The sequence below is a fragment of the Anomalospiza imberbis genome, chromosome 1 (assembly GCF_031753505.1).
Source record: "Anomalospiza imberbis isolate Cuckoo-Finch-1a 21T00152 chromosome 1, ASM3175350v1, whole genome shotgun sequence".
Taxonomy (NCBI): Eukaryota; Metazoa; Chordata; class Aves; order Passeriformes; family Viduidae; genus Anomalospiza; species Anomalospiza imberbis.
In genome coordinates this window covers 109,663,880-109,689,296 of record NC_089681.1, presented here as the reverse complement: position 1 = coordinate 109,689,296, position 25,417 = coordinate 109,663,880, and the positions used below count along the sequence as shown (strand labels likewise).

Here is a 25,417-nt window from a genome sequence, read left to right as displayed (position 1 = left end):
CGCTAGGAGGGGCTGTGCTGTTCATCAGAAAGGCTGTGAACTGTGACCTGTTTTGGGGGTGTCAGTAGAGATGTAACTCTGAGCAAGGTTGTCCATTCAGAAGCACATGCCCACCATCTCCACTGCCAGGAGAGCTAATATGAGCATCAGTTATTTCATCACTTTCTCCTTCTTCTTGGAAGCTCTACTCCTCTGCCATCACAGCTAATGAATCATTTTTATGAGATATTGGGAATGCAGATTGAGACTATTTAAGTACCACTTCTGGAAAAGAGTGCATGCATTCTGAGAAATGACAGGTAGGTGACAGGCACTGACTGAAAGGTTTACTCTGCCAAGCAGTAGCTACAAAGGCAAAGGAGAACAGGGGTTCAGGGACGTGCAAGACCGCATGAGCTGCCCATCAGACATGCTAGCTTCAGTGGCAATAGTCAGAAGCATGCTATTCACATCTTCTCTGTGATTTGCTTGTGTGTCTAAAAGTCTGATACACAACAGCAAGCATCAGGCCACTGCAGATGACTGAATGGCTAAACTTGGTCACTTTGCTTTGATTGTAGTAACTCTCAGCATCATCATCCCATTAAGCAACCTGTAGGCCTAGGCAGGTCCCTTCTCCATGGGTAAGGCTTGCTATACAGTGTACAAACAGCCCTGTTGCAGGGCCAGTAGGAGGGAGGAGACTTTATTAGGAAGGAAAATATGACTTTTATTGTTCTGAAAGAACAGTTGGTGGTGAAATGTGTGATAACATGTACAGGTTCATGCAAATGGACGTGGTGACAGGCTGTGCCAAGGGTGTAGAGGACTTCAGTCTCAGAACTGCAGCAGTGCCTCCCTCACAGAGCAGCAAAAAGCCCTGTCTGTTCAGTGTGGTGGCTGGCTGGGTGTGGAGCACCGGCAGCAGGATAGCGCATAGTTCTAAGGATTTGGGGTCCTGCCAATGCTCTTTTTGCAAAGGCTGAGAAAGCTGAGTGACAGGAGAAGGGGCCAGAGGTTGGCTGCAGCTTCTGGAGCAGGACCAAATGCAGAGTACCTCACTGGGGACTAGTGAGGAGGAAGAAGAGAGGCAGTGGCTGCTGTTCATTGCTTGGGCTCCACACTGACAACCTTTCTTCTCTCCAGAAACACTCCAGTTTTGAGATGTTATCTCCACCACTTCTTACATGTTTCTGAAGACTGTTTAGTGGTGGATCTGGCAGTGTTAGGTAAAAGGCTGGACTCGATGATTAATTAGAGGCGGTTTTGAACCTTAATGATTCTAACCCAGAGATGGCAAGTCTATCCCCAGTTTCCCTCTTAAACTCTTTCATGTGCTGATGGACGAAAACATGTTCTTGGGGCCTTTGCTGATCTGCTGCTGCAATGCAATCTATCTTTTAGCAGGGATGCTGCACGGGGCCAGTGACCTACTTGATTGTTCATCTCTGCCTGGGAGGGTTCAGGGAGTGCTGATGAACCCTGGTTAGTGATCATGTTACCAGTTTTGCAGGTAGTGCCCTCCCTTTTCTTGGATGACATAACAAAAAAGCTGTACATTGACAAAATCTAAAGGAATTTAGCAAGAGCCTTGCTCTGGTGATTCCCAGAAAGGTGTCTCCTGCTATCCTGCAGAACTGGAAAAACATACACTCATGCACTGGTCCTGATGTACAATTGGAGAGGTCTCAGCAAACATTTAATTATCCCACTTTATATCTGCAGCTCATGGATTGCTGCATCCATAAAACTGTCATGCCCTCAGGCTCAGATATTTTGTGATGGTAAGAAAGGGTCCATGGTCTGTGCTTTGTAATTTAGGTTTTGCATAAATAATTTTATTGCAGCCTGCTACACTGAATCCAGAAGGCTCAAAAAACAGAGCCGAATTCATCAAGGTCAAGGCATTCACTTTCCATAGCCAGATGCACATGGAAGAGATATGTGACCAGCACCTGGTTGACCACCCTAGGCATGGCAGCCAAGAGGGTCACTGACAGCTGGGTGATGCATCAGCAGCCTTTGTCATGAGATTATGTGAGCTGGGCACAAACTCACATGCTCAGATCCCAGAGCTGCCACTCCCCATCACTGCTACATGACTCACAGGCAGCTCAAAACCTTCCCTGATAAGGGGTTTGCAGAAACAAAAAGCAGTACAGTAAACAGAGAGTAATAGGATAATAAAAAAGAAAAACCTTCAGTAAGAGCCAAAATAAAAATTTCCAAACTTTTATTAACCAAACCAGACAGCGTGAAGGCATAAAAGCTGGCACTGATTTTCTGTGTGAATCACTGCATTTCCAGCACTATGTGTCCTCCTGAACCAAGACTGCAAGTCTCTGTTCTTCACTAGAGCTGAGCATATGATCCTTAAGGATGCAGAGGAAAATGGAGAGCTGTGCTTGGAGGGTTTCCAGCTAAACAATAGGGAAAGGGGCAGCCATAGACCTGAGTATGCTGACCAGGAGAAAAGCTGGGGAGAAAGAGGCATATTTTGCCAACTGCACTCCCCGTTATTTAGCCTGCAGCTGTAGCTGGGGAGAGGGTGAGCAGTGTGTAGGGTGAATGCAAGCTCATGTTCACTCAAGGTAACTCATTTTCTCATTGCTGAGAAGTGTGATGCATGTGTTGGCAATGTCCTGCAGGCACTGGTTTCAGGTCTCCCCCAACAGGGCTGCTTGCTGCAAAGCAAAGACATGGAATTCATGGATAATGTCTATGTTGACCAGACATGGAATGACTGTCTGTGACCTGCTTGTCAGCCTCAAGTCATTTCAATGTGGCAGAGATTGGCTCCCTTACACTGCTGTTCCAACCCCAGAAGCTGAAAAAGTCCAGGAAAAACTCAGCTCCACCTCCAGTCCTGGGCTGGGGTGGCAGGTAAAAAGAGTAGCTGCATGAAGTAGGCTGGGATTGCAAGGATCTGGGCAAGCAGAGGTAACATCTGATCAGCAGGTGCAGTTTGGCTGAGGCCAGCATGGCATGGTGCACACAGGTGATCGCTGAGAGCAGAGCAGTGTGACCAGCAGCCACACCACTGCAGCACTGGAGTGCAGATACACACACAGGCATGGGGGCAGAGCTTGCTCTGCTGGGACATTGCTTCTGATGCTGTACAGTGCAACCGTGATCCCAGAAGGAATGGGTACCATCAGAGCCAAGAGGTGTAGGCACCAGCTGCCACTGCCCCATGCAGCTTTGACAATGCTGGCACCCATCTTCCAGCTGCTACTTCCCCTTGCTTCAGGTTCTCAACCTGTCTGTCTGTCTGCAAAGGAAAAGCCTGTCTCCAAAGCAGGACTTCCTGCCTCATGAGCTGATTCTTTTCTTCCCCAGCCTGATCCCTTCCCCAGCAACAGCCGAAATTGCCAGAGGTCTCCCAGGCCAGCAGCAAACTTGCTTTTATCATTCCTGCAAAGCTACCATCAGCTAGAGCTGTTTCAAAATGTAGGCTCTGCTGACCTCTAGGGGACTGCTACAAACCCAAAAACATAAAGGCTTCAAAGCTCATGGCACGTTACAGCCCTTCTTCACAGGCTCCTCAGGAGCCCTGTGGTGGGGATAACACAGCTGACAAAACCCACTCCTGGTCTCTTTAGCACTACTAGGAGCTGTAAATAAAATCCTGGCTTCAACACTGCCTCTTCCATCTCACCTTTACGGCAGCAATACCTCAGGAAATGTGTACCAGAAAGGTTAGGTTGCTGGGGAGATATTACCTGCTATCAGACTGCCTCATGTAATTGCTGCTTTTCAGCATGGAGAAGCACGCTAGGAGTTTGGGAGTTGGTGGCTTTCAGTATCAGTTTGTCTAATAAAAGGTATAAAAGCCTAAAAGCCTTGCCTTGGAGTCACAAGTACATCACTACTTGGCAAAAAGCATGGATGTATATACCTAGGCATTGGAAATAAAGTTAAATGTGCTTTTTTATGGCATTTCATCACTCAGTAAACAAGTGGCAGAAGCAAGAACCTTTTCACAGAGTAGAAGGAACGCGAAGAAAACGTAAAATCTCATGTACCCTGTAAAACAGCACATGGTGCTGCCAAGGGAATAACAGCATCTCCCAGCTGCCTGACTGAGGACAGCTGTGGTGGGGAACAGCGCATTAGGCAGGAGCCAACAGAGGCAGCACATATGGCGTACCTCTAACGGACCTGCTCTTGATACAAAGCCAAAGCCTATCACAGTCCTAGAGCATCCTAATTTCTAGATCTGGGGAAGGTGTGACATGACTTTGGAGAGCTGGAGTGTGGACAGACTTGAGCTGGGTGGCTGCAGCCACCACTTTGTAGGGCAGCTCCCCACCACAGCAGGGCAGATGGCTGTCCCTGGTCTGAGGTCCATGTTAACAGACAGCTGATGTCTAAATCGTTTAAATTCACTTCACCTTCTGACACAGGCAGAAGCCCATGCAGCAGACCTGAGAGGGCAGCAGGCTCCAAGCAGCTGAAGGGGTACTTGGGAACAGCACTGCTTCTGCAAGGGCAGCTGTATCTGTAGCCAGAGCCTAACTGTCCCAGCGGCTTCCACCATATGCAAAGGTCTCTCAGGAAGCTGTGGGGCCTGTGCTGTCAGGATCATGCTCCGACACAAGGGAGGTAGTCCTGGCAGGCACTCCACCAGCCACAGGAATGACTAATAGGCAGTGCTTGGGGTTCTGGGCACACCAGAGGATATGTAATTAGTGTGCTCCTACTCAGTGCTCAGGCCCTAGGAAGTGCCAAAAATACAAGGCAAGTGCTAAGTTAAAGCAGTTCCTCTTCCACGGGCTGGAAGATGTCAACCCACAGAGGCTCATGACAAAAGGTAACAACTGACTTGACTCTTTCAACTAAATCAGGGTGAGATGTCAAAATGGCAATTAAGAGTGAAGTGTTTAAAGAAAGAGACACATTATTTGAACAGAATCATCATTTTCATTTCAGCATCGTTACATGTCCCTTAATTAGAAGAGATATCTTCCTATTCTGTGCAAAACAGAAAAGGACCTGCGAGGTTTGAAATACTGGCTCGTACACAAATACTACCATCAATTCCCAGATTCTGACAGCAAATAGACTGCCTCAGACTGTGCCAAACCAAACCACCTGATGATTCTGGGTCCATCAGGGCTGGCTTTGCAGTGCCCAAAGCTCAGATGACATCAGTTCTCCTCCTTACACCTATAAACACTGTGTTATCCCACCATGCACCAGCAGTGCCCATGAAAGTCAAGCCTGTGCCACATGCATTGTAGCTGTGTTTTAGCCCCCTCAGATTCACAATTGAGTTGATTTTGCTCGCAGAGAAAAGACATCATCAGTCATCAGAGTTTGGTAAGCTCTTTAATGGGAAGCTCATGGTGTAACAACACTGCTGGATTTGACACCTTGGTGGTGGATGATGAAGGAGGATCAGAAGGCAGGCAGTGCTCCACTGTAGGCTTACACCTTTGAAAGTGCTGAACAAAAGGGCAACTTCTTTTGCTGACTCCTTTCACAGCTTAATAGTCCCAAAGATAGAGACGTCTTCCAGCCAGAAAAATGGTGGAAACCACACCAAAGACAGCCTTGGCATGGCATGGCACAACATGATTTCTGCTTGGTATGTTGAGGGCTGACTAGTCCCTGCATTAGTAAAGGAAAACTTGACAAAAGAATTTCATTGACTGAAATCCAGGGCTGACATTTCTACCACCCCTGAAGATGAAAGCTTCCTTTTTACATGCAGTGTTACCACACATCTTTGCCTACATGAGCAACAGCATGTTGGTACAGAAATGGAATTTCAAAGTTCAATGTATTTTACATGAAACCAGTAAGCTGCATAATAGTCAGCAATAACTAGTTCAAAGAAGTTTGGGTTTTTTTCTTTTAGACAAATGAAGGCCTTTTTTGTTAATCTGTATTTTTATTTTTTATGTCCAAGCTCATACTGACAGTGCAGTGCTACGCATCTCTGTAAAAATAATTTCAATAATGCAGATGTGCCTTTAGGGACTGTCTTTCTTTTAAAAAAATCAGCAATGAGAAAAAAGTCAAATACAGATCATGTAAAAGACAATTTGGCTCACTGAACTAGTAAATGTGGTTAAGTGAAGAGGTTTCCTCTGCCCATCTGCCACAGATATCAGACACCAACAGTGCAACTAAGTCTGGGAAGTCAAATAAAACCCCAAAGTGACAGGGTCTGCCCTCTAAGGACCAAATGTAAGGATTCTATTTAAATATCTGCATTGGAAGTGATGTCCCCTGAGCCTTCAGCTCTGTGGTTACCCTGCAAGGATGACCTCAAGTCCAGCCTGTTACAGGGTCTAGGAGTTGCTGCCCTGAGTCACTCCTGCCTGGCTCTCACATAAAGCTTTCCCAGCTGCAGCTGTCTGCAGAGACAGGCTGCTGGGGAAGAGGGGAGGTCCTGTCAGAATTAAACACATAAAACAAAGCATTTGCCTCTGCTCAGCAATTTACAGAAAGGGGCATCCAGCTAATGGCCCTGAAGGGATCTTTCCCAATTTCCCATGTCCTCTGGCCAAACCGAAAACAGCCAGCAGAGAAAGAGACCTCCCAGTGACCAAGGAAACCAGACAAGTTTCATTTTCTGGATTTCCAACCTGGAGAGTCTCAATGGGTTATGATTTTCAGAGACTGGATTATCTGGCTAGGCATAACTGCCTGTGAAAAGACACTGGGTTTGGCACCTAAAATGACTGCTGCCTTCTGCAAAACCCCTGTCTGGCATAGACCACTCACAGGTCCTCAAGGGATAACACATCTCCCATGCTACCTCATCCCCCTGTACAGAAAGGACAGTGTGACTCACACTGGGCTGAACTGCAGCTCCACTGATGTACCTGGCTGCAAGCTGTGGGAGGTAAGAGGTGTTTCTCTCCTCCTTCCTATGCTTCCCTTCTTCTGGGAGTGAGAACTTCTGAGAAGAACAGAATGGTAAGGATGGACAGGAGGGAAGTATGGACACAGGGTAAGGATGCAACCTCGCCTCCTGCCACTGCTAAAGCTAACATTGAGTAAAACAGCCATAGACATCAGCCCTGGATCCCAGACAAAGATAAAGAAAGTTGCCGAAAGAGGCTGGGAATGTGTCCTGAATGGCAGCTTTCCAAAACAATGTCCACAAGTTATTGCAATTGTTTTTACTGTCACAGTCTCATGTCCCACCTTGCAGAGGGATAAAGGGCAGGGACCTCCTCAGCAATGTTGCAGCAGAAACTCCTCCCTGCTGCCCCCAGCCATCATATCACCCAGCACATCGTCCATGGGACACAATGACAAGATGCAGCAGCTGACATGCATGTCACTGATGCAGGCAAACTAACTATGGCTATTCCCAGAAAAAGTGGCATTCTTACAAGCATGATTCTTTCAAAGGCACAGAACTATGCATGGAGGGAAACTGTCTGCAAAAGAGCCGGGAGCAGGGCAGGAGGTGGAGCTGAAGTCTGGTAAGGGTTCAGGTCATTGTGCTCAGGGGTGAGCTATTCCCCCCATTTCTGTGAGATAACAGTCTGATAATTTTTTTCTCTCATGAGCAAGTCCTTTTAAAGAGATGCAACTATGCACCCAAAAAAGGAGCTTCCTGCACCCTGACTGCTGCTCCTACCAACTCACACAATATCATAATGCTGGAGAAGAGGAATAGGCTTTTCAGTTTGCCTTCTCTATCCCTTCCTCCCTCAAACATCTCAATGCATTAATCAGGCAGGACACTAACAGGAACACACAACTGAGCTCAAGGCCTCAGTAGTGTCCAGAGGAGCTTTTTCATAAACTGCATGGGTTCAATATGCAGATACTTGGCAGGATGGCTTTGGCTGTCTCAGAAATATCAGCATCTCTCTCTCTGAAGGGGCTTTGCTCACTCTTGCCCCTGCACTTATCACAGTTCTGAAATCTGCCTTTCCATCTGGCATCTCATTATTTCTCATCACCCAAGCAGCACTCTGCTGACTGCATTGATGCAACTCCTATTCAGAAGCACCAGTTCTGCAAGAGGCTCTGCTATGCTGTATTTATATTCAGTTAGAGCATGAAATGCCCATGAGAAAGGCTGAGGGAAAAGGGAAACCCTTCTGTGTCCTTTCATTACTGGTTTGCTCTGAGGATAGGCAACGATAATGTGTATCTGCTCACCCACAGACCTAAAGCGCTATATACACTGCCGGACAAATAATACTAACAGTCCCTTTTAGAAAAGGCTTAAGGTGGCACTTTCAAAGGAGTTACACTGCTCCTGCTAAATTTTCTGGAGGTCTGCATGCATAACTGGAGGCGTGCCCTGAATTCTCAGAGTCTGAGACCCACCTAAAGCTCAGGGAAAGGCAATGGCAGAGCTACAAACCCACATCTCACCAAGTACCCAGGTTTGCAAGCATTTATGCATGTGTTGGCAAATCTTGTGTCTCAGTCTGGCAGCCTAGTCACAGGGTCATGCTACCCCTGATTTATTATTGAATGGCTACTAACTGCAATATGTGGTAGGAGGGAGGGAAAAATAAAACACAAATGAAATACAAAAACATGTCATAGTACAACCAAACCAGCTCCACACTCTTGCATCATTTGGCAAGTATGAAAAGTAACACAGTAATACAGAAATGTATTTGGTCAAAGTAAGGAATCAATATTTTTTGATAAAATACATTCTATATTAATGCTCATTCACATTTATTACATGTAAATTAAATTTTCTATGTATAAAATTCCAGTTTATTCTCAGTGCTGCCTGGTCATGCTTCAGTTCAGCAGCAGAGCTCAACACATTCAGCTCCTAGCAAAGTGAGAGGAAATGAGAGTGCTCAGCTTTCTACAGGACCAAGCCTCACACATCCCCTGGTCCTGCAGGTCCTGCCTGAACAAAATCTCGCTGGCTTCAGTTGGAGTTTTTCAGGGGAGAGCACTGCAGAAGGGCTGTTTGTCCAGCACTTGCAGTCTGTGTGGAAGTCACTCAAATGGCACATGACATTCAAAAGAAAAAGTGAGTTAGCGAATACAGAAAATAATAATAATATATCTACATAATTTACAGCGTTGTTTGCTTGCAACTGTATTAATGCTCAACCACTCATTCAATCAATATGCATGGAAAGGTAGCAGAGTGCAGTACACATTACAACCTCCTGCATGCAATTACAAGCACTGGATTTTAGTCTTTCCTTATTTCACGAATTTCTGCCTGTCCCGCTGCCACCAGTGCCCAATTCCCACCGAGCCTTGTGGAGTCAATCCCTCACAGCATTTAGGCCGGTCCACATCACTGCCACAGGCCCCTGACACCTTGCAAGGCACATTTAGCAGCAGGTCCTCAGCTACTACCCATGTCCACCCTGCACCCTCCCCTCTGCTGTGCCAGCACTCTCTGTGCAGCCACACGCTGAGCCAGGTGGTGGGACCGATCCAGCTGGAAGCCTGCCTGTCTGTAAAAGGCAGAGGGTTGTGTCCCAGTCAGGCCAGGCTCGCAGCCCAGCTCACTGTGCAGGTGTGCGTGGGGTGCCTGCACCTGCACATTGGTGCCAGCCACCTGCCCCTCAAACAAATGGGTGAAGTGCTCAGCAAACCTGAACAGCAGGACTTTGCCTCCAGCTTGCACAACTGTAAATTGCTCACTTGCATTACAGTAGAGCAGAGGAAAGTCAGCCCCATAGGATCTACTTGTGTGAGCCACAACCCAAGGGTTGTATGCTATGAAGAGGGGGTTCTTCCAAAGGAAGGCTCTGTTTAAGGTTGTAGCATCTGTCCTAGCTGGAGAGGAAATAAAAATTTAGGGGCTTAAAGCAGGGGTGGAAACCACTGGTCTTACACTTTATTTCAGTAAGCAAAAAGCCTATTGCTGCTATACAGTGTTATACAGTGAACTGCCACAGTTCTCACGTCACTAGTCCATAGAAAAGGTGCTGCAACTACCAGGTCTATGCCTGCATGCTGAAAGAATGTACAAAGTTGCATTAAGCTCTGGTTTTCTTCCACTTTTTTTTTTTATATTCCCAAGTCTGACTTTTACAGTGTTGCAGATACTTCTCTGCAGACTCAAGTAACACACATCATCCCAGTTATGGAAGATCTTTGCCTCCGATGGAAAAAGTCATGTGCTATGCATCTCTCAAACCACCATCATAAATGTAAACCATCAAGAACACTTGCTCTCTTTAGTAACCCTGGAAAAACAGTCTTTAAAAAATCTATTGAAAAGGAGACGTCGTTAACAACAGGGTTTTCAAAATGATGCGAGTTATTTATAGGAATTGTCCAAGCATTTTCTCTTCGTTCACTCTTTGTTTTTATAAAGCTAATTCTGTATAAAAGGGCTTTTTAAGTGTGTGACCTTTGTTTTACAATTTTTTAAAAATTGGAAAAAAGGAGTAAATTTAGAAACATTGTTCTTGATTGTGGAAAACAGTTGTATTACAACAGAATTACCTTTGCTTCTTATATTTTCAGTACAAAAGGCAAGTAAATAAAGAGACCCTGCATCTTCACCGTCTGGCACTCATCCAAGTTATTTGGAACTACATAAAACAGGTAAAAAATATGAGGGGTCATCTTCTCCTTCATACGAAAACCCGCGCCAAACCCCTTGGGGAGCAAGTCCCCGATAAGTAAAACCTCACTAAATTTTACATGAGCTGAAGCAGTATTTTAGTTCCCCCTCCAATAAGGTGTACATGCCCAGACTAGCTCAAAGGCCCAGAAAGAGGTCTGACATAATTTTAAGAGCCAGGTGTTGGTTGATACCCTTATGGCTTCAGTGTTAAGTTGCATTCAAGTTGCACTCAAGGAAGATCCTGGAAACTACAGGCCTGTCAGTCTCACTTCAGTGCCCAGTAAAATCATGGAAAATATTATTCTGGAAGGTATATAAAAACATCTGGAGTACAGTGCAGTCACTGGTCACAGCCAGCATGGCTTCATGAAGGCAAAATCTTGCTTGTCGAACCTGACTTCCTTTTATAACAAGGTAATCCACCTAGCTGATCAAGGGAAGCAAGATGATGTTGTATATTTGGAGTTCAATAAAGCTTTTGATACTGTATCAAAAGTATCCTTCTGACCAAAATGTCCAGCACACAGCTGGATAAACATGCCATGGGATGGGTGAGCAACTGGTTCATAGGCTGGGCACAAAGGGTTACAGTGAATGGGGTGACATCAGACTGGTGATCTGTCACCAGTGGGGTACCACAGGGCTCCATCCCTGGCCCTGTGCTTTTCAACAACTCACTAACAACCAGGATGCAGGACTTGAAGGAATACTAAGTAAGTTTGCTGACGACACTAAACTGGGAGGAGATGACAACTCTCTTGAAGGCAGAGAGGCCCTGCAGAGAGACCTCGACAAATTAGAGATGGGCAATCACCAATTGTGTGAAGTTTAACAGGGGCAAGTGCTGGATTCTGCACCTGGGACAGGGCAACCCTGGTTGTGTGTAAAGACCAGGGAATGAGAGGCTGGAGAGCAGAGCTGTGGAAAGGGACCTAGGGGTCCTGATTGATTACAAGTTGAATGTGAGTCAGCAATGCCCAGGCAGCCAGGAGGGCCAAGCGTGTCCTGGGAGACAGCATAGCCAGCCAGGCAAGGGAGGGGATTGTCCTGCTCTGCTTTGCACAGGGGCAGCCTCACCTCAAGTGCTGGGGGCAGTTTTGGGAGCCAAAATGTGAAGACATTTAACTATTAGAGAGTGTCCAGAAGAAGGCAACAAGGATGGTGAATGGTCTGGAAGGGAAGCCTGGTGAGGAGTGGCTGAGGTCACTTGGTTTGTTCAGCCTGGAGGAGACTGAGGGGAGACCTCATTGTGGACTTCAACATCCTCAGGACAGGGAGAGGAGGGGCAGCTACAGGTCTCTTCACTCTCATGACCAGTGACAGGACTCAAGAGAATGGCCTGAAGCTGTCAGGGGAGGCTTAAGTTGGATATCAGAAAGGTTCCTCACCCAGAGAGTGGTTGGGCACTGAACAGGCTCCCCGGGGAAGTGGTCACAGCACAAACCTGACAGAGTTCAAGAAGCATTTGGACAACGCTCTCAGGCACATGGTGTGACTCTTAGCATGCCCTGCACAGGGCCAGGAGTTGGACTCAAGGATCCTGATGGCAACCTTCCAACTCAGCATATTCTATGATTCCATGATTCTAGTGCACAATGCCACGAGGTTTGAGTAACAATTGGGCAGTGTATCAAAACCAGCAAAGCTTAAAGTTAGTTGTCGTGCAGAAAAGGGATAGGCAACAGCTATTTATTACTTGATTTGTAAGAAAGCAGCATATGCCTTTGGATCACATGGTGTCAAAGTACCAGGGCTGATTATAATGTGTGCTGCTGGTGCCAGTTACTCCCAGTTATAAATTCAGCACTTGGAAACTCAGGTGTCTGTGAAATTACATCAATATGTCTGACACCCCCTGTATTTCTTACTTCCTATTATTTTTATTAAGCCTTCATATGCACTTCTGCAGCACCAACCACTACTAAACTACTGTTTTTCAGGAGAAGTCTCTCCACGTTTGGTACTTTGTCAAAAACCTATAGCTGTTGAACTAAAAAGAAAAGCGCAGGTGGTGATTGCTCTCTGCACTGGTTTCCTTGGAAAGGTCACGGGTGAGGACTCCCCACACGCCTCCTACATTCTCAGTACTCTACATTCATGTCAGCAAACACTACTCTCGAACACAAATCGAAGAGACAAGTCAGTGACAAAACTACTTCTAGACTGAAAATGGCAGAATGCTACCAAGACAATTCCATAGAAAACCCACTGAAGCAGGAGCAAAATTCAGGTCACTTCTTAGCAAAGCACATCACGGACTATTATTTTTTTAAAAAAACCATTTTTTGTAAAACTTTTATCTTGGCAGCCAGATATCCCCTTGTGATGTGCTAATTCAAACGGGCTAACGTGGGACCACCTGACCCCACCTGGTACCAAAGGCTTCCGAATTTTTTTATAGCTTCTCAGAAAATCACTGCTGACTGACACCCATCTGTTGGTGATCGGCTTCTGGCTCCTCTTCTTCCACATCTGCGTTATATTCTTCAAATGCATCATCATCAACATCTGGAAGCCCAAGTAACTACAAAGAAGAGAAAATACTGTGTAACAGTGAATTACCCACTTGTGCAGCTTTGCTGTAAATCTTCACACAAATCCTATGCGCATTTCTTAAACACCTCAAACCCTGGAATAACAGTACTGCATAATGATCTTGACTCTCTTTGTCTCCCTCCTGGGATAAAGAAAGATTTGAAAATGCATCCTCACACCAAATTAAGCGCTCAGAGACCGGAAGATAAATAAAACCAAAACAAAGCACTTGCAAAAAGCTTCACATTCTTTCCTGAGGTCACATTATGAATTGTTGAGTGTTTAGACTTGGCAGTGGTTTAACTTCAGAAAGAGCCATTATAATACTGTAGCAGTAGTTGTCTTGGTTTTTTTTTTTCGTCAGCCCTACAAAACCAAAGAAGAAAACATCCTCAAGAAAGACTGGCTAGTGTGGAATAGGCAAGGAGTCCCTAAAAACCCAAAGAACCCGCCATATCAAATGCTCTTCTTGAAGCCTTCACTCCATCACACCAGATAGTCTTGCCTGCTGTGTGAAGCCCTTGAAGTAAGAATTACTGTGTATTCTACTGAAATACTGTCCCTTTAAACTTCTGCAAATTAGATTTGGGCTTGCAAGGAACTGCCAGTTCATCTTCCTTGGACAATGTTTGGATGCCTCCACCTGATGGCTCCAACCACTGCAACATCACCTCTTCAGTACAGGAAAAGGAGCAAACAGCCATGTTTGAACTTCTCACCTCTCCCCCAAAAGGTTGCCACGCCAACAGAAGTCAGGAAGACAGATAAACCAAATAACAGTCAAAATAATGCATCTCTTGTGGAAATATCAGATTCCTCCACTAACAGCTATTAATAGCCACAAAGCAAAATCATAGGCCAGGCATAACTGAGAATACCATGTATTTAGCTTGCATGGCTGGAAGAGCAGCACAGATGCACGTAACACCCTCTTTGGAGAGCAATAAAGCTGTTAGCTCTTGAAAGAGGCAAAGCCCAGAAAAATCGTGAGGAGGGTGACACTCTTTAGGTGAGAGCATGGAAATGAGAAGGCTTCAATGAGGCAGATTTTCAGGGACTTAAACTAATTCAGTCTGTGATCGACATTCAAAATTATTTAGTGGACATAAATACAAGGCATAGAATTAGCTTCTGGGTGCAATGAAGCTTGTATTCCTCACTGTCACTGGGAGAAAACTAGATTTTTAGTTACAGGCTTTCTTCGGCAGGGAAATGGAAGGAGAATTTGCTGACTAAATCCCCTCCTTCACATTTTAAAAATACTTTCCCAAATGGAAAATATTTTTGTTTTCCGAGCAGAACAAAGTAATTGTTCCTCTGCATACGTATTTTTCAAATCAAATGCTTAACTGAACATGAATGGCTCAGTTAATTTTCAGGATGCGGGGGTTTTATTTCATGTTGAAGCTAAAATTAAAATACTCAGTTTTCAAAAGGCAAAATCAAGGACTCTTTCTAGACCTTCTTATGCACCAGTATTATTTTTGATAAACTAATCTGGTATATTCAATTTAGATGTGAGTGTTGTAGTCTTGTTTGTATCACCTGGTAGAAAGTTTTGTTTGCTTTTTTTTTCCCCACCTCTGGTCACAATTCCTCTTTGATTTGCAAGGAAATGAGTCATGTGAATCTTCATTTTATGGGATACTGTACTGCAAAATTAGTATGGAAAACACAACATGCACCACAAGAACTCCAAACACATGCACAATCCCAAAGGATGGGGAGTACATCCTGCTTTTCACACATTCCCTCTCTCTTCGCCATCAGGAAACCCAGCTCCTCATTCCCTGGAGCAGCGTAAATCAGAGGGAGCAGTGTAAATCAGAGTGATGCTGTAGACTTTAGTGGTTTTACAGAGGAAGAATGGGGGTGGGGTGGGATGGGATAGGATGGGATGGTATGGGATTCTCCTCCAAGGGAGATACAGTTTTATTCTCTCACAGACACTTTATGACCCTCCAAGCCACCAAGGACCTCAACCATGCAGGTCTTGATTTTACGTGTCATATCCTGTTGCTTCCCACAGGATTATGGTGGTCCCTCACTGCTGTTAACCCCTTACTGCTCTCTGGACTGCAGTGACAAATCAGCCCACACCTTCAAAACATGAAGAGGGAGGATCATGGTCCAAAAAGCAAGGAGGTCTACAAACATTGGGACAAAACAGAAGGAGGGTATACAAAAGGTAAGGACAAAGTAAGATGATGAAGATGGCATGGGCTGCTCTTAGATTGACTCCCACCTTATCTTCTTTCCCACACACTAGTTTCTGCTTCTAGTCCATAGCTGCTATGTATTTTGAAGTATCAGCTACTCAGCAGACTTGAAAGGACTTAACTGCAGAGGAAAGCAATGAGAAAAGACATAAAATAGAAAACTGTGGTAGAAAGAGAGAGCTGATTCATCAGCAGAAAAGCCAAGGGGAAAAAAACTGCCAGGCAGGGATGCATGGCTAGGAGGAGGTCAGGGGCATGGTGAGGAGGGAAGGAGGGAGGATAACAACCAGCAGTATTGCCTGAACTACAGCTATTTATTTCTGCTGACCAAACTACTCATCTGGAAGTAAAGGAGAGGTCACTGTGACATGCATGAATACAGTGAATATGGAATAAATGGCTTTTACACTGCAGATTCCCCACTTCAGATGTAGGCTTTCCAGGCTGAAGATGAGCTCAGTGTAGGACCCCTGGAATCTGCTGCTGAACTGCATGACTCATGCCTTGGTTTCCTGCAAATTTTGCCAGTTGGTGTGATGTCCTTCAGGCATTTCTAATATTTGTCTTTCTCAACCCTTTCAAAGTGCCCTGATTTTACAAATAACCTCACAGTTACTAACTCACGGAAGCAGAGTGACACCGTGTCCTACTAAAAGCTGGCACACAAGCAACTGAAAAATAAACCATGTACAAGACTGAGCTTTAGCAGTCCATGTGATGCTACACTAGAGATAACACAATTCTGTTGAATCCCTGTGGGAAGGACTATGTCTCCAGACAGATATGCTTGAAAGCACCAGCATGGGCACCTCCTAGCACCAGAGTATGGCACCTCTGGTGTCTTTCTGACACCAGAAAGACTAAAACACAGGAGGAGATGCGATGCTCTGAGGCAAATAACAGTATTTGAGCCCAGTGCTATTGGTTGATATCATGTACCTTTGTTGTGTCTGGCACTTCTAGATGCTCCCTGAAGAAGCAGGTAATAAGACAAATCACAAAGTTTTGTGGAAACCGACCCAGGAAGGCAGTAATGGGTACAAACAACATGCCCCTCACCACCTTCAGTAAAGAAACACCTTGAGAGGTGTGCATAGTTGTTGTAGACAAACCAGCACATTTTAAAAAGCCTCATATAATTAAATATCCTGCTTGGCACTGTGTTTAGGCACATAAAACATTAGGGGAGAGATGCCTAAGAGTAGTGAGGGACAGTGAGCAGACCTAGACCACCCTCAATGCCATTCTGCCCATGGAATACTGGTGAGCAGAGGGAATTCTCTGTCTCTCATTGAGAGGGATGCCAACTGCTTGGCATTCATATTCTCACTGTCTCCAAAACACAGGGCCCAGCAGCATGAGAAGCCAGTCTCTTCCCATTCCACAGCCCCAGGGCAAGCTCATGGAGACATGGCTGGGCTGTTATCATGAACGTGCAGAGCAGGGCTGAGCTGAGTTACTGGAAAAAGTTGGTTTTGGAGCCCTCAGTTACGGGAAGGCAGATGCTCATGCTGTGCAAAACGGCATGGAAGCTGCAGATGCACTGCCACTGTTTTCTTCTAAATATTTCCCTTCAAAGAACCCCAACAAAGAATTTCAGAACTGTCTAATAATCACAATGTCTACTGGGAATACCAAAATGGAGAAGACTTTCAGAAGGTGCTTTACAGTGCTTAGCAAGCGTCTGATAAAAACGTGGTCCCCAGTGTCCCAGAGCCCCCAGTGAGAGCCAGAGCCACCAGATACTTCAGAAAAGCCCAGTCTGACCTTCAGTTGCAGTTTTTTCCTGAACTGCCATTTTTCACACTGGAGTTTGCCAGACTGGTCTCTGTCAGCTGATTTGCTGGGATAGAGGAGAAGAAATGCCCTGCAAATGCACTGTTGCCTTGAAGCTGACAGCAAGGTGGTCTCATTAGTAAAATGGGTCCAGTTCAGAAAGGACAGGAGACAGTATGAAGTGACGACAAGGAAATAATTTCCCAATCTCAAAGAAAAGTGTTTTTTTCCTGGAAAAGGCCATAGGGTGCAAAATAACTGTTTCCATACATCTACTGTAACACCATTCAATTTTTAAAATCTTTCCTCCCATGTATGTGCTATTTTTAATAGTTACTATGAGGAAAAAATGTCAATACATTCCTTAATTAGACTTGTCTACACACAGCCATACCTCAAATGATAAACTCAGTTTTGTTATGCTGATGCAAATCTCTCAATACTGGGTGAAAGGAGAAGCTGAGAAACTTAATTATCTGTGGTACAACCACAAGAAAATGAAGAGGTACTTGATTACAGTCTGAAAGAGTTTTCTGGCAACTGAGGACACCACTTTTGAGCAAACAAAAGCAAAATGAAATTCAACAGCTAGGGAGAAAAAACTAGAAAAACGCAGATTGCAAACAAAAGAGTTATTCAGAGCACCGTAACTAGCCATGAGAAGAAAAAGTGCCCAGCAGTGTTGTATCCTTTAAGTCACCTGAAGACTACATCAAAAGTGGGTGTCTTTGGAAAAGACACATTCTAGTTCAACCTCATTTCAGATGGTCAGCTGTGGGAATCATGAGGTGAAATGTGACAAATTAATGAAGGGCTCAGGATACATGGGCATAATGCTTCCCCTTGCTTTCAACCTTTTTATTCTGAAGAGCAGCTCAACTTGGTTTGACTGAAGTCAATTTCTCAGTAACTTAAATTATGCTGGAATAAATGTGGTTTAAATGAAATAAGTAATCTGCACCAATTTAATTAAGTCTTTTTTAAGTCTTCTTTAGTTAAACCAATGGAAGTTTCTCATCAAAGGCACAGCTTCCCTGAGCAGGAGAAGACAGCTATGAAGATCTTAGAGCCCAATATTGTTCCGGGAAACATACTTGTATTTTTTGCATGTTTTCACAATTACAAGCAGCTGTAGTGACAGATTAGATTTCCAGCCCTTTCTAAGAAAAGTGTGCATCTGTTCTATTTATTTCTAGCCTCTCAAAGGATTCTTTAAAACGATGCTCTTTTATGTCGACCAGCTGTGGTGATCCGTGCAAGGGTGTAACACAGGGAGGGCCAGTGTTTTCATATTGGTGCTCCAGGCCCTCCCTTTCGCACTAAATACTTGGGATACATTTTCAGTCTTCTCAATTAGTCAGCCAGAAAAAGACAGGAAGGGAAAGCTGAATATAAAAACCATTGGTGAACTTTTTAATGGACATGACAGGAGAATGGCTCTGTCTACAAACCTTCCCCTGCTTTGCACCAAGCCCTTAGCCAGCCCCAAAACATTCAAAAGGAGTATGTGGCAAAAATGAAGGACAACAGCCAGCCTAAGACACCTCACCCTGATGAAATCCTGCCTTTGGCACAAATCTTAGTGTGTCAAACTAGGATGGAGAAAGCTGAGTAGCAGCAAAACAGAAAAATACGGGCCCCCTCGCCACAAAACCTGGCTTCTCTTCCAACTTTTTCTCAAGCAGTGACCAAACCAGTGTGTGCAAATACCAAGTGGCAACCATCCTAATAGCAAAATCTGCATCACTTGGAGGAAAAAAACCCAACCATAAAATAAAATAAACCACCCGGAGGAGAGACCATATTTCCAGTTTCCCAGAGGTTTACTCTTGCTGTTCATATCCTTGCAAAACTCCCAAGTTCCAGTGCCAGGAAACAACTCTGCCACAAAGTCCCGCGGTGCTGACTTGTATCCTATTCCTTGGAGTCAGTGCTGCATCAGCAGGATGCGAGCCCCTGCCTGCTTCCACTGGCTGACACATCAGCTGGCCTCCCATCCCACACGGGAATCTCATCCTCTCAAACACAGAGATGGAAATAAAAAGGCAGCTGACTTCCAAGAAGCAATTTCCAATTGCCTGATGCTAGCTTATGTGCTAACACTCCTGTACCCAGGCAGCTAACTGGAGATGTAAATTTCTGGAGAAGAAAAAACAGCTTGCTCTATCCAGTGCTGTCCTATTACAAGTCACAGCTAACTGTCAACATTTAGACGGGGGGAAAAAAGCACTTACGGGTCTGAAGGATTTGAAGACTTTTTCCAGTATTTCATGGAGTGTCTTCTTCCCACAGGAGGAGATGTAGTCCTGTGCGAGCTGCAGAAAAGGTAAGCAGTCCTCACTTTCGCTCCACACATGCTGAAAGCCAACAGCAACACAAGAAAGGAGAGGCATTAACAGGAATTCATGCCAGCCTTTTCATGTGATTTTATAAGGTGACATGTTGTAAACATCTGCCAAAGTACACCGAGCCTCCTGCAGTTCAGACCTGCCCTGGGGACAGGCATTGCAGACTCTTTCAGAAGCCGTGTTTCTGAGGAAGAACCTGGATTTTATTAACATGATGCATCAGAAAACAGGGAAATTGATCCAGAAGCAGAAATGCCTCATGGTTGCACCAGCCATGAAGGGTACATGCACTTGGCACACACACATTTTACCTATAAAGGTGCTTTTGTTCGACATCAGCCCTGCTCAGACCTGGAAGTCATGTTGGGTTTTCTATTTTTCTGCATCATTTGCTGCAGTGAAGCCCTCAGGAAGAGCTAAAGCATCTCTTTGTCTTCTGGCGTTAGTGCAAATATAATGCGACCCTGGAGGTGGAATTTGATTTGTAATTCTCTCGACAATGCAGAAGAAAAGATGCAAAATCTGCCTGCAGGCTAGACACAGAGTCAAGGAGAGATGTTTGGGCACTCACAGCATCCTGACACTTTGAGCCTCCTACCCTGTTTTGAGATTTACTCCTCCTGGAACACAATCTTCTCTTCCCAGGCAGGCACATTAGAGATACTCCTCAAATGGGAGAAACCCACTTGAGATACTCCTGTCTTACTTCTGCTCTGGAGAAGATGGCTCCCCAGCCTTACACTCAAAGCCTCTCTCAAAACCGATGTTTATTCTGCTATTAGGAGGTTGCTTGAAACAGAGCTGGCAAGTGATGGAGAGAGCACCCAGGCAACAATGCTTCCTGTACCCAAGGGCACAAGCTAATGCATCATCTTAAACACATTCTGTTTGATAACTTGGTGCATGGGACTGTCTTAGGCAGCCTGCCACACACAGAAGTGCAATGCTGCCAAATTGGATTGAGACTCTTGTACCTCTCTTTTTGCACAGCAGCTCTTTTCCCCAGAGTGCCTTTTTACTTGCTATAAACAGCAGGTTATGCTTAAACAAGGGAAGAGGAGGATCTCTCCAAAGCTTAACTAACATTCAGGGTAAGACTCAAAACGACAGATGTTTCAATCCCTAGCATAAGACTTGCATGTTGCCTTCCTCTTCAGTGGTGAATACCTGCCAGGGATGCAGTTTTGCACTTAACGAAAGAAAACAATAATTAACATCACCTAAACTGCACCTTTAAGATAAAACCTGTAACTGCTTTGCTATGAACCTCACTTGACCTACATTTTCTTTGCTGCTTGTTGCACTTTACAAGCATAAACATAGTGAAATGTTTTGTTATGGAAAGAGCCCTGCATTACTGAGTAGGTTCTGCTCTTTCCATATAACCAGAGTCATGTCTTAATCATTCCAGCAATAAAAATAAGTTCTTTACAGTCTTGCCAACTCTCAAACACACATACCACAAGTCTCATGATACTTCATGCCATCTTAAGAGTCATGGGCCTTGTAATCCTATAAATATACAGCTAAATCTCAGCTTCTGTTTACAACAAAAAAAAGTCAGAACGTTGTGATTTCTGTGGCCTAAAAAGGCAGAACGTACATGAAGCGAACTGAAATGAGCCCTCCTCAAAATATCAAGTGAACACTTACAAATCACATTTTAAAAACAGCCTTTGGAGAAGGCTTTGGAGGTCTGGCCCATGATTTCTTCATACTTGGGGTTAGCAATAACTGTTTAGTTACTCCCAAACTTCAGAGCTGAATGTTGCAGCTTGGCAATTCCTGACTCGTGCCAAACCTGTTGCAATTGTTTATATATACAAAACAATTATGACTGCTGAGATCCTCATTCTTGTTTAAATTGTGGCTTCTTCTGACTGCCAGAGTGATACACAGGAGCTTCCACATAAATGAAAATCAGGCCCTGCCCTTTAATAAATCATTGCTGGTTCATTCCCCAGGGCAAGTTAACCCCATGTTGTCCTAACATGTTTCTACAATCTCTTTTCAAGCTGCAGCACATTTTAGACACTAGTGTGAATTCATCAGGAGTAGGCAGAGGAAGATGATCTAACATAAGGGGAAAACCTAAGAGAATAACCTGATCACTGAGTTTTTGAGGAGATTTTTTTGCATCGCATCATAGGACAATTAGCAAGTAACAATTCCAAAATCTCCCCATCTGCAGAGGATTTAAAATGTTGACTGTAGCAACAAACGCACTACGAGAAGATTCATGTGCCATTAGTGCACACATCTCATTCGGAAATGAGTTGATTTAATCTTCTCCCTCAAAAACCTCAACCATAATAAAGACCAGGGCTGTAATGCCTGTAGGTTCAGCTGCATCTACAGCTCTCTGTGGTGGTTCAGTGCTGCACCCAGGCAGCACAGGAACTCTCTCAGCACTGACTCACCCATCTCCAGAGGAACCTACAAAAGGAATATCGGCCTTTCAAAATAAAAACAAACGTAATATCAGGATTGAACTCCTGCTTAGAAAGCTCAGTAAGGCTGCATATACAGAGATGCTTTTCCTGGAAAACCCGATGCCTGAGGATGTCTCTGCAGTGGGAGAAGGTGGGTGCCGGCAAACTCGTGGACCACAGTGCTTGGTTGTGCAATGAAAAAAATATTAACCTCATCATCAGAGTCTGGGTTTTCTAAGATTCCCCCATTTTGCTCACAGTTGTTTTGTGTCACTACAAAAGCAAACAGCCACTAATTTCCACCTCAGCTGACCTAAGATCGTGGTTGAATTATTTAGTTCAGCACATCTACACACAGCACATAGCTGAGGAAATCAATAGGGTTGCATCTGGAGGGGTTTGCTTTCCCTCACACCTTCAGATGACTCAGTGTAGCTGGATGACAGAATCACTTGCTGGCCCACCTTTTTCTAAGCAGCCCACTTGCTGTGCATAACAGTAAAACTTTTTATTTATGGGGATAATTTGACTTGCATAAAATATTCAGACCTACTGACTCTGTTCTGAAATATTTTCAGGAAATCTTGCAGCAAGATGGCATCATATTTTTATTTATCAGTTACTTTGAATAACATGGTGACAAAACAAATAACAGACTGTAAGGAACAGCATCACAACTCTCACTCTGCTTGATTATGGCTACACAAATCCAATTAATTCCTCGAGAACCTCAGGATCATCAGGAGCTGAACAGTACATTGTTCAGCTATCTAAAATGCTGATTCGGAGTTTCAGTGTCCAGGTGGTACTGAAAATGCCAATAAGCATCTACATGGGTCTCCTGCATCTCTAGCATGTTAAAAGCCTAGCCAAGATATCTTTTCAGGAAATGAAAAGTATCAGATTGTTATGATTTGGGATCTCTGATGTTAGACAAAATTCAGAGATTTTCTCCCCCAGCCTGCATCTTGGCAGTCTTTCCAAGTTTTTCTCCTCTCCTCTTTCCTTTTAAGTCCACCATGCTCATCATTTCCTCCTTACAAGTGGGTTATCATGGAATTCTCTGGCACCTCCTACATAGCTTTTTAAGTCGCATCATTATGAAATGACGACGTAAAGACAGAACAAGAATACCAGGCATCAGATGCTTATTAAATGTGAGGCTCCTTTATAGGAGGCACAGGGTGCAAGAAGGCTGTGAAGTGTGTCACTGTGAATCCTGTTTATATTTACTCACTTTCACACTTCACACTGTGTTAAAGGAGCCATGCAACAAGGCTTTAAAGTGCAAATTATAATCAGTCCCTTGGTTTGTATTAAGTCTTCTTAAAATAAAATGTAGCCTGTGATTGCACACAGAAAGCAAAGTTATAATCTGGAACATTAAAAAAAAGGAAAGTGACTGCAAAAAACCAAGATAATCAAGCTGGGAGCAGAAATTAATTCCCACAGTGCACTAGGAGAAGGAAACAGGATGCTGGAGAGTCTAATCATTAGTGGGTCTTAATCATATTAAAGAAACACCATCTCTTTAAAGACAAAGAATTAAAAATGACATCTATCTGCCTGTCTTAAAAGTATTAGCAGTAGAAAAAGTGCCACAACCAATAAGGCTAGAAAAGACAGAAGAAATCATCACTTCTAGTTTTCCACTGCTTATGTTCCAGATTTGACAGGAGTTGGCCCCTTGCTCCATTTCACCTTGGCCCTTTGCACCATTTAGTGGTGACTCTGGGCAGGAAGGTCTTCCCACACCAACACCGGAATGAAAATATTTTCAAAAAAAACAAAGGGAAAATGTGATTTCAAACACACACACACACAAAAAAAAAGGCCTGCATTGGAATAGGGCCTGAAGCTGCTTAAGATTTTTTTTTGAAGTTGACTATACTTTGTATGAAAGAGTTCACTCAATTATTGAGCAGTGTATAAAGAAACAATACATGTCTAAGAAAAATAAATGGACTTTCTTTGCAATTTCCAGTATCATTAGTGTCCAACCTCAGTTTTAGCCTAGTGCTGCCCTGGATTCATACGTATTTCTGTTTAGGAGTGCAGCAGGCATGGCTCTTTCTGGGCACAGGCATCTCCAGAGATCAATGAGCACTGGGGTCTGGCAGGCTCAGAGGTGCTGGGAAGACAGATATGCAGAGCTATTCCCACAGAGGACTGAGAGAATCCACACCCTGAGATACCCCACTGCTACATCTGAAGGTCTCATGAATCCCTGGACAGATGCATAACAGAACTCCAGACAACTTCTTTCATAATTCAGCATGACCATATACTCAACACAATAAATAAATAAATGTCCTGCTTGCTGGGATCTGTGGTCCTGGAGAAGGCACTCCACTGCTCTTTGTTTCCATGGACCCATCTGTCAGATGGGCTCACTCTGCACTTCGCTGTTGGAAAGGGAATTAGTGAACATTTGTCAAGCAAGTGGAGGGATGAAACTTGCTCTGTGAATGAAAGAACCTACAACATTCCTACAATAATGGTGCTAGGAGCTGTTTTGTTAAAATAAGCAAAGCAAAATCCTTTCATTGAAGTTAACTGGCACTTGGCAGCTTACAAACCCCGTGGCGAGGTGCCGCTTTTCCGTGACACTTCCTGCACTTGTGCTCACCACTGGGAGAGTCTGGCCGAGGGGAAAAGCACCCCCCGACCCTTCTCAAAGGCAGGGGTTGTGGTGCCGGAGCCTTTTCCGCACAAACTCGGCGCTGAACTCCGTGAGGGGCGGTGGGGCGGGGGCGCCCGGCCGCCACCTGCGCGGATCCCGCGGCAGCCCCGGGGAGCGGGGCGGGGGGGGGGGGGGGGGGGGGGGGGGCGCGGCCCTCCTGTCATCCTGACTCCATTTTATTCCTGCCCATTCTCCATTTGCCGTGACAACCCTGCCAGTCCTCCCGTCCCCGCGCCGTGCCCCAGCCCCGGCACCCCCGGAGGATGGAGGGGCCGCGGGGGGAAGGGGCAGCTGCAACCCCGCGGGGCGCGGGGCAGGCTGGCGGGCCCGCACCGCGCCTCCCCGCCCGCCCGGAGCCCGCAGCCACCCCGGGCCGGGTGATGGGGAAGGGGGGGGGGGGGGTGTCCCTGCCCGCGGGGCCGCCCCCACCGGCAGCGGACTCCATTTTGCAGATTGTGGGAGGATCCCCCCGGCCCCACCGCCCTCCATCAGCGCATCTCTCCCTCCCGGCCACGGCCCCGTCCTCCGCCCCCCCGACGCTCCCCCTCGGATGCTCCCGCCGGGCTCCTGGGATCCGCACGGACGGAGCGTCCCGGAGCGGCGCGAGGGCTCCCCGCGCGTCCACGCACACGCGCGGGGGGTGCCCCGCACGCCCGTAACCCCCGATCCCCTCACGGGGCACTCACGAAATTGTCGCCGCAGGCGGCCTCCGGGCAGAGCACGTAGAAGGAGACACCGGGCTCGGCGTAGAAGTCCATGCGACGCTCCGTCTCCTCGGCAGCGATGAGCTGGAAGGGCGTGCGGGCGCACCATCGCTCCGCCGCCTCCGCCAGCGCCTCGAAAGCCATCGCCGACCCCGCCGCCGCCGCCGCCTCCCGCCCGCGTCCCCCGCGCCGCCTGCGCCT

At 45.6% G+C, this 25,417-nt stretch overlaps 1 protein-coding gene across 3 annotated transcripts; it reads right to left on the bottom strand.

Annotated features, from left to right (window-relative positions):
- Positions 1 to 5,291: 5,291 nt before the first annotated feature.
- On the bottom strand, positions 5,292 to 25,417 carry MTURN (maturin, neural progenitor differentiation regulator homolog). 3 transcript variants are annotated; one of them, XM_068205681.1, is made up of 4 exons: positions 25,199 to 25,409; positions 19,284 to 19,406; positions 12,889 to 13,043; positions 5,292 to 8,749 (listed from the first exon to the last, which is right to left on the bottom strand). In XM_068205681.1, the coding sequence occupies exons 1-3, from the start codon at positions 25,358 to 25,360 to the stop codon at positions 12,933 to 12,935; spliced, it is 396 nt and encodes a 131-aa protein (XP_068061782.1). In that variant the 5' UTR covers positions 25,361 to 25,409; the 3' UTR covers positions 5,292 to 8,749; positions 12,889 to 12,932. The 3 variants fall into 3 exon arrangements, with proteins under 3 accessions (XP_068061782.1, XP_068061792.1, XP_068061773.1); XM_068205691.1 differs by lacking the exon at positions 5,292 to 8,749 and having other exon boundaries at positions 12,795 to 13,062; positions 25,199 to 25,417; XM_068205672.1 differs by lacking the exon at positions 5,292 to 8,749 and having other exon boundaries at positions 12,795 to 13,043; positions 25,199 to 25,408.

Coding starts and splice junctions, on each gene's coding strand:
- MTURN (XM_068205681.1), bottom strand. CDS start 25,360: ATGGCTTTCGAGGCGCTGGCGGAGGCGGCGGAGCGATGGTGCGCCCGC. Junction 19,407..25,198: donor CCGCCTGCGGCGACAATTTC/GTGAGTGCCCCG, acceptor GTTGGCTTTCAG/CATGTGTGGAGCGAAAGTGA. Junction 13,044..19,283: donor TCTTCAAATCCTTCAGACCC/GTAAGTGCTTTT, acceptor TCTTCTTTGTAG/TTACTTGGGCTTCCAGATGT.